Here is a 15862-nt window from a genome sequence, read left to right on the forward strand (position 1 = left end):
AACATGTTTTTATTGCCATTTAGGAAATGGCATCCAGAAAAATGCTACTCCATTCTTGGTAAGTCTCATACAAAAGCAGAGAAGACAGAGAAGGCAGCCTGGTAAATTGAAAAGGATCCAGGCCGAGTTGAACTCCAAGTTCAACACATGGCAGCCTTGTGACTTGAGACAAGTCACTCACTCTCCTAGTTTGTTTACATGTGAATTGGGAATAATAATCTGTACTGTACTGGGTTATTCTGAAGAGTAAATGAGCAAAATGGCTGGTACACAGTAGGCATTTATGAAATGTTATCGTTATTGGTCTCCTGGTGCTTACCACAGGCTACGTTCTTACACTGAGGCAGAGTAAACCTCCCCAACTTGCACCCCAGCCCTGTGCCTGGTCTGTATTGTGAATGGGGGGGACATGGAGTTAAAGTAAATGAATGAATGTTTGTTATAAAAAATGAGAAAACAGAGGAACATAGGAAAAGAGAGTGAATAAAATATGAATACTTCCATGTTAAACCACGAACAGTTGGATAGCATGCAACCGACAAAGTCATAGATGATGTCGATTACCCACCTTTACCTGAGCCCAAATTGCCTTTTTTTGTCCTGGCTTGATTGTTTCATATGAAGCTTTCCTTGACACATGGGTAGAATTAGTCACTTAAAGTGAGTCTTTGGGTTTCCATTGTTGTTAAGAAATCAGATACTAGTTAAGCTTATTGCTTTTTTTTCCCTAAGTAATCTATTTTTCCCTCAGCTTGCTAGCAAGTCTTTGGTGTTCTTTAGTTTCACTATGATGAATCGAAATATGGTATTCTTTGTTATCCTCCTTAGGATTTATTGGGCTTCATGAATCTGTGAATTGGTATCTTTTATCATTTCTAGAAAATCCTTAGCTATTATCCTTTCAGATATGGTGGTATTCTTTTTCTCCTTCCTTCTGGGTCTTCAGTTAAATAAATACAAGTCTTTTACTCTGTCCTCCCATGACTCATAACCTCTCTTGTATTTTCTGTTGTTTTCTCTTCCTGTGCTACAGTCTTAGTAATTTGTTCTGATCAGTCATCCAATCCACTCATCTATTCTTTCAACTGTCCCTTGAATTTTTAATTTTTATCATTTGTTGGGGGATGGTGTAGAAATTCTATTTGGTTCTTTTTAAATATGCTCTGTCACTTTTAATAGTTTTTAAAAATTCCCTGCAGATATATTTAGGTCTGTCTTTAATTTTTTTGTGTGTGCATAATAAGGATATTTGTCTTGTATTTTGTGTCTAATAACCTAGTGTCTGAATGTCTTTGGTCTCTTTCTGTTATCTCTGATTTCTGTTTCTGTTGGTTCTTATTTATGGCGACTTCCTTCTTTCCATATGTCGTTATCTATCATCCCTAGAAAATTATCAGTAACAATAATCTGACACCTCAGATGAAACTATCTTACTCCAGAGAAGATTCATTTTTGCTTCTCCAAGCTTGTAGGGCACCACAAGTCTTAGACCACTTTGAACTAAATTTATAATTTGAGGGTTGTTTGGATCAGTCAGGTGGTATGTGCTGATGAAATCCTGTTTACCTCTGCTTCTTTCTTTAACCATTGGGGTCCCATCCTAGGGAAAGGGGGAAATGCATCAGGATTCCCACCTGGGGCAAGTCTTGGTTTATAGTATCTCACCCTTCCCCTCCAGGACTCTCAAAACTAATGTTAACATTTTCGCAGATTGAAGGTGAACTCAGGGAAAGGACTCTGCTTGCCTCTGTGAATCTAGCTTTTCTTCAGTTTTGGCCTAGTAATTCCTCACTATGTGATCATCTATTCAATGGCATTAAGAAGTTGTTTGGGTTTTTTTGTTTTCTAAATATTTGAGGTAGCCTTTTGGGTAGTCAGCGGAAGTGTTTGGATAACAGCCTATGGTGAACAGATGCAGAGGTTTTATGTTTATTTTCTTTATTTAAAACACATGTGTGGCTGCCTTCTTTGCATCTAGGACTCTATGTCTCATAGGGGTTTTCATGAGCATTTTTTTTACTTTTCAACATCAGCTCCTTTTGGAACCACTATGTCAATGAGACTTTCAAAGACACTCCTCAGTGAATGCTGCTGTTACTCATTAATAGCACGGACTAAAGTTTCTATTTGTGTAGCGAGACTAGAGACCAGTTATGGTGCTTTAAAAGTTTTAGAAATTGGCCCAATTTTTTAAAAATAATCATATTCATCTGTGAAGAGGCCATGTAAGCCAAATTAATATAAAACTTCAGATTTCTGAATTATGTTCCAGGCAGCATAGCATTGTGGCTAAGAACCTGGGCTCTGGAGTCAGGCCTGGTTTTGTCGCTCAGCCAGCTCTTCACTCACTGGCTCGGCACCCTTGCACTGTAGGGGCCATGAGAACAGGGACTGTGTCATTATTATTCATCATTGTATCCACAGCGCTTGACACATAGTAGGTGCTCATTAAATTTTAATATCTGAGAATGGACTCAATAAAAATTAGAGATCATATAGCATAAAGGTTAAGAGCATAGTTCCAAAGTCAGAAAGATCTTGGTTTGAATCCTGTTTCCTTTGATTTACTGCCTGTTTGTCCTCCAGTAGATTAGTGAAGTTTTACATCTTTAAGTTTCAGTGTTCTCATCTGTAAGATTGAGTAATGATTGATTGTATCTATTTCATTGGTTTATTATGAGGATTAATGAGAAAATGCAATGTGAAGGACCTGCACAGTCTCTGTGCATACTAAGCCCCCAGTAAGTGTAGACTGTTGTTATTCCTTAGCTATAAAATTGGTGATGTTGTGCTGACTTCACAGAGTAATTATATTAAATGAGCTTAAGTATATGCAGTACTGATCATAACAAAAATTCAGTAAATTTAGTAAATTTAGTAAATTTACTGATCTAGTAAAAATTCAGTAGATGCTTGCTGCTAATAGTATCAGTGCCAGTGTTTTGCAATAAGTTATGAAGATGTATGTTATATAAATCATTGGTCTAAATGTGTCTTTTATCTAACTGATTTGATCTAACAGTTTTGCTAATTTAACTGATTACTTCCAATATTGGGCTTTTTTAAAAAAAAATGAACTGGTTTTTTAATGTGAATTCGTGAAACATTTTTATCAGGTTAGATGTGGTGTTTTATAAGCCTCTGGCAAAATAACCATGGGGTACTAACTATACTTGCCATCACTTTGGGACAGAAACAACAAATTAGACTACAAATTCTAGATCCCTATTATAAATGGAGGAGTGAAGAAATAAATAAAGTCAAATTCTATTATAACAAGCTCCATGGAGTATGGAGATTTATTGTTGTGCTGAAATTTTACTGGGAAAGGTAGAAATTACACTTATATAAGAATTGACAGCCCAGATTTTTCCACTGAAGTTAGTCAGTAAAGGATGGCGACTAAGCAAATAAAAGCCACTATCTTCACATTTAATTTACCACTGTGAATACCACTGCTGCTACTACATTTACTACTACTAACCGCCACATATATTTGAATGCTTTCTACCTGCTAGGTACTTGCCAAAGTTATTTATATTAACTACCTCTTTTCCTGTCAACAGTTATCTGCATGAAGTATTTTGGTATTAATATTAACACTATTTTACAGGTGGGGAAATTGAGATTTAAAGAAGCCAAGGAACTTGGCCATAGTCAAGCTACTAAGTCAAAATGAGTCAACTCCAAAACCAGAGCTCTTAATCATCACACTGTATTGCCTTCCTAACAAAACATGGTGCTTATTTTTCTGATAAAGTTTATTTATTTCAGAGATATTTATTCACCTTTTGCTATCTACTGGGGATAAAAAGAAAGGTGTCCAATTTTCAAGAATCTCCAGAGTTTGAGGAGTCAGTGAATAAATATTGAGCAGAAATATTCTTTGAAAGTGTTATGATCACTGGCTTTTATTCAGTTGCCCTGTCTAGCCTTTTGGGTAGAGTGGGGTGTGACAGTAGTAATTGAGTAGCTCAGATAAGAACTCTGCTTCTGCCCCTCATCTCTCTGCTCAAGTATCACAAGATTGGGGATAGAACCTGGAATAGGAAACATGAGCAAATAATAAACTTAGGCTAGGTAAAAAAATTCCTAACATTTTCTGACTTGGAGAATTTTAGACTTTGTGGAATTCTTTTGAGTGTTTGGCTTTTTAAAATCCTCTTTCTTCCTTTCTTTCTTTTCTTTCTTGTCCTGTTATTTAGTTTGTAGGTCAACTTGGAGGAGATTTTTTTTGATACTAGCAAACTGGTAAGGCTAAGAAGAAAATAAACCTCAATTAGGTGTTTGAAATTTATTATAGGTTTGGATCTCGAGGGAAAAGAAGGAGAAAGATAAAGGATTAGTTAAATTTTAAGTATCTAACTAAGTTTATAAAGCAAAAACAGTATGGATTCAAAGGAATTTTTATCATGGAGTGAAAGATACGCTGTTTTGTAGGATTCTCCTCTGGTGTATTTCTTAGGTAGTCAGTATGGCTGCCAAGGTAGAGGAGAATGAGAAAGCTCTTCTGGGACCACATGGCTCCTGATATAGCCACAGGGAAGGGCATCCTGACTACAAAGAAGAAAGGGATTAGGAGGTTTGCCTTCAGTGTATTTGTAGTTCAGTTGGTTAGGTGATCAGAGTTTATCCTTGAGGAATTTTTCTATAAAATATTTTTAGTGTGGGTATATTTATGAGCACTGCTTATTACTATATTTGAATAAGCTGGGAAGTCATGAGACTGACAGCTAAGCATTGAGTTATTTGAACATCCAATTTCACCCCCCTTTAGATTTTACAAAACATAAATGGTTTTATAATTTGTCATCATGGGTTTTGCAGATAGGACTTAGAAAACCTTCAGGTAAAGAAATGTGCAAGTCTTTCCAAGTTATTTTAAAAATAACACAACTCATGTTTCATCTCTTTCATCCTAGTTTTTAAATCTACCAGACAGCAGCCTTCCCGAAATGTTGCTACTAAGAATTATTCAGAGGTAAGGAAAAAACGTTTTCTAGTTATGTTTTAGTAATTTATGTTTCCTACATTATGAATTGTCAACTCTTTGTTTTACAAAGTAAACTAAAGAAGAAAATTATGGAATATTAAAGCTGGAGAGAACTTTACTGGTTATCTTTTTTTTTAAACATGCCAATATCACCAAAATGGTTTCATTATTGTCACTGACAACAAGGGCAACACTACAATTGTATCATTATTTTGTTTGGTTTCTTAAACATTACTTAAGTATGCATTAAAAATGTTTACATTTAAGAAATATGACACATTAAATAAGTCCTCTAAAAATATTCCCTTCTCAATGTATTTTCATGCTTTGTTTCATACATAAATAACTTAATCTACAAAATCGTAAGTAAAACTATCAATTCTTATGGCCTAGAAGTATATATAAATTTTGGAGGTTAACAAAAGTGTTGTCTTTATGATTTTACAAATAACAACATGCTGTATTTGCAGTGTTTATTATCAAATATAATATCAAATATATTTTAAAAAAATCAAATATGATGCTATCAAATATCATAAGTTCTTATTATCTCTCAACCTGTTCTGCCAATAATAGACCTTGCAGTGCACTTGGTAAAAATGACATGCATTTAAAAAATCAAAATGTTCAAAAGCCTAGATTTTTAAAAATAGCAGAGAAGGTTTTATTTCACTATCACTGAGTCTTTTTTTGAGACAAAGTGTCACTCTCTTACCCTGGCTAGAGTGCCGTCGGGTCAGCCTGGCTCACAGCAACCTCAGACTCCTGGGCTCAAGCGATCCTTCCGCCTCAGCCTCCCGAGTAGCTGGGACTACAGGCATGCGCCACCATGCCCGGCTAATTTTTTTCTATGTATATTTTTAGCTGTCATCTCAGATCATTTCTTTCTATTTTTAGTAGAGATGGGGGTCTCGCTCTTGCTCAGGCTGGTCTCGAACTCCTGACCTCGAGCGATCCTTCCGCCGCGGCCTCCCAGAGTGCTAGGATTGCAGGCGTGAGCCACGGCGCCGGGCCTATCACCCAGTCTTATTAAAACCACTTCAGGGATACCGAGGGGAGGGGAGCGGGGGAGAGTAGAGCAGCGCCGCTGAGATGGCGGCGCCCGGGCGTGTGGTGTTTCGTGAGAAACCGAGCCACAAAAAGTACCGGGCCGCCCTGAAGAAGGAGAAACGAAAGAAATGCCGTCAGGAACTCGCTCGATTGAGAGACTCAGTACTCTCACAGGAGGAGGAGGAGGAGGAGGCTTTCACTGAAGAACAACAACCGGAAGAAGAGAAATTGTTGGCGAGAGAGAGGCAAAAGTTGCATGAGGAGTGGTTGCTGCGGGAGCAGAAGGCACAGGAAGAATTCAGAATAAAGAAGGAAAAGGAAGAGGCAGCCCAGAAATGGCAGGAAGAGCAAGAGAGAAAGTTAAAGGAAGAATGGGAAGAACAGCAGAGAAAAAAGAGAGAAGAGGAGCAGCAGAAACTGCAGGAGAAGAAAGAAAGAGAGCTGGAAAATGGTGCTGCATGGCAAAACCCAGAACCACCCATGGATTTAAGAGTAATGGAGAAGGATCGAGCTAATTGTCCGTTCTACAGCAAAACAGGAGCTTGCAGATTTGGAAATAGGTGTTCACGCAAACACAATTTCCCGGCATCGAGTCCCACGCTTCTTATTAAAAGCATGTTTACGACATTTGGAATGGAGCAGTGCAGGAGAGACGACTACGACCCCGACGCAAGCCTGGAGTACAGCGAAGAGGAAACCTACCAGCAGTTCCTGGATTTCTACGACGATGTGCTCCCCGAGTTTAAGCATGTGGGGAAAGTGATTCAGTTCAAGGTCTGCCGCAACTTGGAGCCTCACCTGAGGGGTAACGTGTATGTGCAGTACGAGTCGGAAGAGGAATGCCAGGCAGCCCTGTCTCTGTTTAACGGGCGCTGGTATGCAGGGCGGCAGCTTCAGTGCGAATTCTGCCCGGTGACCCGCTGGAAAATGGCAATCTGTGGTTTATTTGAGATACAACGGTGTCCGAGAGGAAGACACTGCAACTTTCTTCATGTGTTCAGAAATCCCCATAATGAGTTTTGGGAAGCTAGTAGAGACAAGTACCCGTCTCCAGATCGGACTAGCTGCTCGTTTGGTCAGAACTTGGAGAGGAGAGAGAGGATGGGCCACCATGGCGACTACCACGGCAGGCTGAGGAGGAGGAGAAGGAGCCCCAGTCCTGACCACCGCGACACGAGAAATGGGGACTCTGAGAGGAAAAGGAGTAGTCGTCACAGGGGGAAGAAATCTCACAAACACATGTCAAAGAGTCCTGAGAGGCGCAGTTCACGAAGTAGAGGAAGAAAAAGGAGCCGCAGCCGCAGCCGCAGCCGCGGGAGCCGTGCCGGAGCTCATCTAGGGCCAGGAGTCGTGGCAAGAGGAGGTCAGACAGTAGAGACGGAACTACTCAGAGACCCAAATGTAAGTAAACCTGTTTTGTTCTTTTTTTTTTTTTTTTTTTTTTTTGAGACAGAGTCTCGCTTTGTTGCCCAGGCTAGAATGAGTGCTGTGGCGTCTGCCTAGCTCACAGCAACCTCAAACTCCTGGGCTCAAGCAATCCTCCTGCCTCAGCCTCCCGAGTAGCTGGGACTACAGGCATGTGCCACCATGCCTGGCTAATTTTTTCTATACATATTTTTAGTTGTCCAGATAATTTCTTTCTATTTTTTAGTAGAGATGGGGGTCTCGCTCTTGTTCAGGCTGGCCTCGAACTCCTGAGCTCAAACAATCCACCCGCCTCGGCCTCCCAGAGTGCTAGGATTACAGGCGTGAGCCACCGCGCCCGGCCTGTTTTGTTCTTAAAAAACAAAACAAACGAAAAAAAACCCCACTTCAACTTGTCTGACTAACGAGTGAATGCATATACCATCGTTTAAATGGTATCTAACAAAATCTAAAATTTAAGAAACAATAAAATCATATTAAATCCGTAGCCTTGCCAAAAAAACTTCATTGAGATTCTGTTATAGAACAGCATCAGTATTATCTTAAATTTTCTAAAATTTATCTTTGAATCATCACTTTGATGAGTTAAAGCTTTAAGGGTAAAAATAATGACACAAAATGATTTCAAAAAGCCATATTTATAATTCCTGATACAGAACTTTAGATTAGTTTTTGTTTAATGACTGGAAATCCTTATTTCTTCAGAAAATATTAAATATCTGTTGATACATACTACCTGTCTAGTGATTTATTGAATAACCACTCAAGATTTATTAGGTAAGCACTCAAATTACTTTTATGTAATAAAAGTAAACAGGAGTTTTGCATGTTGGCTAGTTTCATTTTATACGTTTTTTTTTTTTTTTTAGTTCTTCATTTGTAAGGTATAAAACTTAAAAAAATTCTCAGCTAACATTTTCATTAGATTTAAATTATTCAAACTATAAATAATGCGAAGCTAAGCACTGTCATTTCCTTTAAAATCTAAGTTTGTAAAAGTTTTTCAATCAATACAAAAATGCTCTGGTTCATATTATTAACTGCCCGACAAAGTGTTTAAAAAGGTAAATATTCTTTGTTAAAGAGCAGATTACTAGAAATGTTTTCCATGTTCTTATTTAAAAAAAAATAAGATTCTGATATACATAATGAATCTAAATCAAAATTCACAAATGGTAGCCAAAATCCTGTCAACTTCCATCCTAATACAACATAAATGCACAGATTTTATGCCCAAACAACTCAAAATTTAAGTATATAATGGAAATGCGAACAAGTCATAACTACTACACATCACTACTGATGGATTCCACCATACTTCAACCAACCTCAGCAGATGTGCACATCTGATAGACTGCTTAGAAAATTAAAGTTATCAGAGCCATAAATAAGGAGTACCTAAATATGAACATAATTCCAAAGCTGGTAGAAAAAAGTAAGATGTGATGTAAACACATCTGATAGTTCTCTCTGTAAGTCACTTTCCACACTGATTTATAAAGCTATGGTTTTATAATTCTTTTAAAAAGGAAAATTTTTCTACATTGATGCATGCAGTAATTTCATTGTACATTCTTGACTACAAAGCAATCTTCAAATCCTCTTGCAGAGCTTGACACATCTCATCAGAATTTCTCCAGAAAGTCAGCTTGTCATATTTTCAGCAACCTTTAGTGCTTCAGTAGCCTTGTGAAGCTCCTTAATAACCGATGATAAAGCTTCTGGGTTAATTCCTTGTTCACAAAGCCATACACAAATAGACCAAGTTTCCATATCTAAGCTAGTATTCAAAATTCTGGAATTCTCGAGCAGAATGGCATTCAGGATCGCCTCTGCGGTCCTCCCTCCCCACCCCACTATACTGCTACTGCTGCTGCTTGCCATACCAGAGGCTGAGGGAGGCTTTACCAGTTACCTTTACTCAAGATTTCTAGGATTTGATTTTGTTTTGTTTTGTTTTTCTCTCTTTTTAAAAATAATGATTCACATTATTAGAAATCCATAATTGTTAAATATGCAGTAATATTTTTAAGGATAACAGTGTTGAACCAAAAGGGCCCATGCATGGAATGCTAATATTGAGGGTGAGTTCAGTGCATATAAGAGGTTTTATTTATACCTGAGTTCGTTTTGTTACTTACACTCTCATAGTACTGATTTGTGCCTTAACATCTGATGCTAGACTCAAGACAGACTAAAAGGTTGGAGTCTAAAGATCTCTGTGTTCTGTTCTAGATTTAACATAGGCTTTCTGCTCTTCCTTTGGATTCCAAAAAAAGTCTAGTATCAGCTTGGCTCTCCTGTTACCTCATTTTCAAAACCTATGTGTCTTAACGCCCCAGCCAATACAATTTCCTCTCTATCAGGGTTTCTCAGTAGTGGCGCTGTTGATATTTTGGACCAAGTAATTCTTTGTTGTGAAGGACTGTCCTGTGCATTGTGAGATATTTAGCAGCATCCTTGGCCCCAGGTGCTGTTTGTTCAGTGTTTTGTCCTTGGCTTCATCCTCATCTGCACTTTAGTTAGATGAAAACTTAGGAAATGTGCTTATCAAGTATCAAGTAACACACAATGTGGAGGAATAGTTAGTATTTTGAATGATGGAATTGAAGAATCAGAAATATCTTTATTGAGTCTTAACACTAACAAACAATATTTAACAGGGATAAATGTAACAGAAAGATATTCAGTATGTCCCACACATTCTGATACCTCATTTAAAGTTGGAGGTGGAACACTGATAGTCTGATAACTCATCAGAACTTAAGAAGAAAATCACAGGTATGGTCTGCACACAAGCCTGTGGGAGTCATTCACTAATGTGTGTGGTCCTTTGGGTACTACACTCTAGTGATGGCCAGGAGAGAAGTGTGCTAAGACATGTAATAGAGAATAGCATTTATGAGTGAAGGGAGACGCTGGATGGAGCTCAGGCTGAGCTTCAGTTTAAATATAATAGTTGCTGCTGACTTTGTTTCTGCTTCCTTTTTTTGGCTTTTTTGTATGTTTAAAAAAAACGCTTTGAGATTCAGTCATTTAAACCATTTTTATTTGGGTGTTCCATTTCCACAAAAACTATTTGTTGCTTTGTGCCCCACTCCCCATCTTAGGTGATTGAGGTGGATGAATCCGATGTGGAAGAAGATGACATTTTTCCTGCCACTTCAAAGACAGATCAAAGGTAGGTGGCATGGACTTCCTGCAGAAAGAAACATCTGGAAAAAATTAAAATTATGCAGAATTCTACAGTTATACATTTTTCTATGCCACTGAAATTTAACAGACTTACGTTCAGCAGTAAAGTATGTAGAGGAGTGAAAACAGACCAAGGGCTAGTTTGTAGAGTTGTTGCAGCATTATTACAAGTATTTTCATTGAAAATTTAAATAACCTATATTTCATTTCCTTTTACATTTATTAGCCAGTGATTTTCCTAATGGAACATTATTCTCTTCAATTAATAGAAAATAATTTGTATTATGCTAATATGTGATTTCAGCTTTTTGTCATTATCATATTTTTATATACTTAATTACACATGGTGCTGTGCTAAACACTAAAAAGAATCACATAAACTCATTCTGCCTTCAGAGTATTTACATGCTTTTCCTCCTGCTTTTTACCTATTGCTGTTAAGCTTGACTTGATTCACTGTTACCATTTTCTTTTATATGTTAACATTTTGGGTGAATACTACTTAACCTAAAGCTCAATTAATGAGAATTTCTACTTAAGAAAAAGCCTGTTTTATACTTATTTTCTGTTTGAGTATTATATTATGTCTGATGGGGGACATAAATGTTTAATATGGTTTCTGCTTTTGGGCAACTTAAATTTAGTGGAAAAGAAAAATGAACACACTTTTGAATTCTTTAAAGAATGATTGAGTCAGTACATAATTATGTGTGAAGTTTTATGATACAGACCCATAAATATGAGTGCTTATGGGCAGGTGGAAAAAGGAGCAGGAAGCATGGGTTAGTGTGGGCTATGGAAGAAGAAAAAGCTTCACCAAGGGAGTAAAATTTACTTGAAGTTTCAAAGATGGGAATTATTTGGCTTAGTAGGGTGGAAAGTGATGATCCCAGCTGAGATTATGACATGAACAGGAGCAATGAAAGGAGAGGGAGATTGAGGGAGATTTACGTCAGTGTTCCTCAGGCTTTTTTCCCACGATCTTAACCATTTCTTCATTACCTAAGGAGAAAAAAATAATTTAGATTAATTCAATTTCTCCCTAAACAGAGAAATTAAATACTAAAGAATGAAATTATGTTGGATAAGGTTGAGCTTGAGAGGGCCAAAAACCATTGTAGTACCTACGATTTTTTACACACACACACACACACACACACACACACACACACACACACACACGTGGCTATGATGTTGACCCCTTTGAGAATATATGCTTTATGTGAATTAAGGGTCAATATTGGAAAAGTTGGTAAATATAGTTCCACATTCGCTTGTTAGATCCTTAAACATATGCTAGGTGCTGGGGATAGAAAGATGAAAGAAATACCCCTTTAAGGAATTTACACTTTAGTGGTATGTTAATTACAGGGCACTACTAATCCACCAAGATAAATTTTATTCAGGGGTAATGAAATCTAAAGGACGTGCCAACCTCTTTCTGCGATAGATCATTGAGGGTTTTACAAAGAAAGTAGATAGTGTTTGAGCTGGTGCTCACCAGATGTGTTAGAAACGAACAATAGACATGGTCTTGGAAAGTATAGTCCTAGCAGATGTGTTAGAATGCATTGAAGGACATGATCCAGGTGCAGCAAGAACAAGCAATGGCACAGAACACAGACATCCACTTTGAAGGGGTCAGGGAAAGCCTCTGAAGAGGCTATATTTAAGCTGAAATTTTAAGAAGAGAGACTTGGCTTTGCAAAAAGCAGAGGGAAAAGCACATGCAAAGTCTCTTCAAGAAGAAACAGTGGAGAAGGAGGTGGTTTGACATAAGAATAGAAACGAGAGGCAGGAGTAAATCGTGCTGCAGGAACAGGTGAGCATGGTGAGGATTTTGAACTTTTTATGTATTATAAATGCATTGGGAAGTCAGGGAAGGATTCTGAGAGAAGTGGTGATGTCTGACTTACATTTATAAAGGATCCTTGTGGTTGCAGAAGGACGTGGGGGTGCATACAGGCTGACCTGAAAGGAGGGTACTGTAGCAGAGTCCAGCTAAGAGATGATGGAGGCTTGCATAGGCTGGTGGCAGGGGAAATGGAGAGAATAGATGGTTTGGGGGTATATTTTGAGAATAGACATAACAGAACTTGGGGATGGATTGAATTATTTGGAGTAAGGGAGAATAAGGAATCAAGATTGATTTTCAGGTTTTTTGCTTGAGCATTTAGGTTGTGCCATACATTGAGAAGGGCATAAAAGAGGAAAGGAATAGATGTTTATAGGGGATGATAGGCATATAATCAGAAGTTCTGCTTTAGATGTGAAAAGTTTGAGATGCCTGCGAAACATACATTGAAGGGAGGTTATAGGTGATGGGATATATGAGTCTGGAGCTCACCTGAGGGGTTAGGAATGATACCTAGATTTACTGCTGGACAGCATACAGATAGTACCTAAAGCCACTGGGGTGGGTGGGATGACTTTGAAAGAGAAGGCAGAGAGAGCAGAAGCTTGTGTTCCTATCCTGGAGTTACAACCTTTAAAGCTTGGGTAAAGTAGAAAAAGCAACAAGAAAGACATGAGAAAAATCCAGTAGAATATAGAGTTACATAAACCCATACTGGCCTTTATAGGAGTAAAAATACCAAGATAGGCACAGATGCAAGTAGGTTTATATATATTGTGGTAGATAGCTGAGGGAGTTCTTTTAGCTCGTGAAGATTTACTGGAATTCTTCAGGCTCATTTATGTGTATTAAACAGGACTCCTTTGGTTCCAGCTGCTAGAAACCTAACTCAAATTTGCTTAGGGAAAAGCAGATTTATTGGAAGAATATCAGGATACCTTAGGTTGTGGAAGGAAGTGAAAGCCCCTTTCCAGGTCCTTTTTGGTTGTTCTTGCCTTTGTAAATTAAAGCACAAACAAACAAATCTGGTCTAGCTTTTTGGGTTTTCTTTCCGGAGTGGATCAAGGAACTAATGAAAAATACTATTTTAGTATGTTTGACATATGTTTAAGGATATTAAAGAAAAATATTTTGTTATTATTTTGGGTTGTTTACTTTTCAGCAATATAAATGTCTATTGACTTCTTATTTAGACATGAGGTAGTAATAATAACTGACAGTAGTTTAGCACTTCTTATGTGCCAGGCGCTGTTCTGAGCACTTTACATATGAATTAGCGTGTGTGGTGCTCACAAAAACCCCAGGAAATAGAAATAATCATAACTCTATCATCCCATTTTACAGATGAACAAAGTGAGGCACAGTGGGCTAAGTAACTTACCTAAGGTCACCCAATTAGTCACACAAACCAAGCATTCTCCCAAACCTGTCACTGTTGTTGCTTTTTGACATGGTAATTAAGCTCTCAAACTATTGTGCAAGCAATATGAATCATTTAAATTTTGAGAGGCTACTTAGAAATGGACATTTTAGAAACAATTCTGAAATCAGGCTTGCAGACTTGTGTTTCTCATGACAGCAACTGAATGACAATTTAGACTTATTTTTGCAGAATTTTTTCATAATTTCAGGGTATGTATGGTATTTCATTTATAGTTAAAGCAGCAGTACCCAACCTTTTTGGTATCAGGGATCGGTTTCTTGGAAGACAATTTTTTCCACAGATGGGGGTGGGGGGTCCGGGGTGGTGAGTGGTGAGGCGGAGCTCAGGTGGTGATTCACACAAACAATGCTGCTCAAACTACAGAAGCTGGATTGGAAACTCTGTCATCCACCGTGTTCACCAGACCTTGTGCCAACTGACTACCACTTCTTCCAGGCTTTGGACCACTTCTTGCAAGAAAAAATACTCAGTTCTCAACAAGCTGTGGAAAATGCCTTTCATGATTTCATTGCCACTCGCCCACTAGGCTTCTTTGCTGCTGGCTTGAACAAGCTACCATTAAGAAGGCAAAACCGTGTTGATAGTTTAGGCATATACTTTGATTAATTGTACTGCTTCTTGTTTGAGATATAATAAACTAAACTTTTTTTTAGGCTTTGTAGGCCAAGAGGCAAAATTGAGGATACTATGTAGGTAGGTACTTGAATAATCATTTAAAAGGTGACCACTTCAAAATGTGAAAACCATGCTTACCTCACAGGTGGCAGGCTAGATCTGGCCTGCTGGCCACAGTTTACAGGCTCCTGATCCAAGATGACTTAAAATTCTTATTATAATCATAAAGAGTTAGAAATTTACTACAAGTCAAGCCTTATAAGAGTAGGAATCATGATTTTCTTGTTAACTGAGATTTGAATGGAAAGTATTTCAGTGTTCTCACAATTTTTAGAAGAGTTGGTAGTAGATACATTTTAATAAGAACTGTAAGTAATTTTGTAGTGCTTAATATGTGTCAGGCACTGTTCTAAGTGTTTAAGCATATTAGCACATTTAATCTTTAAAAGACTATTATCCTCATTTTACAGATGAGGAAATTGAGGCAAAGAGAAGCTAAATAACTTGCCCAAAGTCACATAGTAAGTAAATGGCAAAACTTTAATTCAAACCTTGGCCCCAAGCCCTTTTTCTCCCCATTACATTTTGACAGCCTCTAATGTAGATTGAAGGGAATTGTGTGTTATTTTTATTCATGGCTGCAACTAGATTGAAAAATTTAGCTAGAAAGGCACATTTGATAGATCCTGTAGTTCATTGTCTTTGTTTGTTTGTTTGTTTTGCCTCAGGTGGTCAGGCGCATCCTCCAGCAAACGCATGTCCCAGAGCCAAACAGCCAAAGGGGTTGATTTTGAATCAGACGAGGTAATAAAGTAATATTGTTAAATTTCAATTAAGTTTTAACCTTATAAAGTTTAAATAGGGACTACTAGCTGGTTGCTAAAAATTATTTTAAAAAATAGTTCATTGATGACCTTACTTTGAACTATAGTTAAGGTTAAGAGTCAACAAGTAACATCTGTTGAGTGCCTGTCGAGGTAATTATCTCAGATATAAAAAGTCTGCAGGTTTTTAAAATATGGTATTCACTCAACTCTAATTTGCCCAGTTAACAGTACAATCAGAATATTTTTTTAGCTTCTGCCATTCATATTTGGAGGAATGATGATGGTGATATCCCAAGAGATTTTGACAGTACTGTAATGGAATATTTGTTAAGTACTCACTGTATGCTTTACATGTGTCATATATGAGATGGTACATGGTGGTGATTTTCATGTCATGGAGGTATTTGGGCATTGACTGAAATGCCTTCTGGCAGGATGTGTGGAAGAAACTCCAAGAT

The 15862-nt window shown here is 37.7% G+C and overlaps 2 protein-coding genes and 1 pseudogene across 4 annotated transcripts in view; all 3 read left to right on the top strand.

The window, feature by feature from the left end:
- The window catches only part of MRE11 (MRE11 homolog, double strand break repair nuclease), a 57287-nt gene that overhangs the window by 38889 nt on the left and 2536 nt on the right, over nucleotides 1–15862 (top strand). For all 3 annotated transcript variants that reach the window (XM_045557105.1, XM_045557106.1, XM_045557107.1), the window contains 3 exons: nucleotides 4923–4981; nucleotides 10579–10649; nucleotides 15306–15381. In XM_045557105.1, coding sequence (XP_045413061.1) covers nucleotides 4923–4981; nucleotides 10579–10649; nucleotides 15306–15381 — 206 coding nt within the window. The remainder of the gene's footprint in view (nucleotides 1–4922; nucleotides 4982–10578; nucleotides 10650–15305; nucleotides 15382–15862) is intronic.
- Nucleotides 303–413, top strand: LOC123643139 (annotated as a pseudogene).
- Nucleotides 5930–7472, top strand: LOC123642205 (U2 small nuclear ribonucleoprotein auxiliary factor 35 kDa subunit-related protein 2-like). Its single transcript, XM_045557108.1, is given in 2 exon segments — nucleotides 5930–7364; nucleotides 7367–7472. Coding segments are annotated over 2 exon segments (1365 nt in total). The 5' UTR covers nucleotides 5930–6085; the 3' UTR covers nucleotides 7453–7472.

The sequence above is a fragment of the Lemur catta genome, chromosome 7, assembly GCF_020740605.2.
Source record: "Lemur catta isolate mLemCat1 chromosome 7, mLemCat1.pri, whole genome shotgun sequence".
Taxonomy (NCBI): domain Eukaryota; kingdom Metazoa; phylum Chordata; class Mammalia; order Primates; family Lemuridae; genus Lemur; species Lemur catta.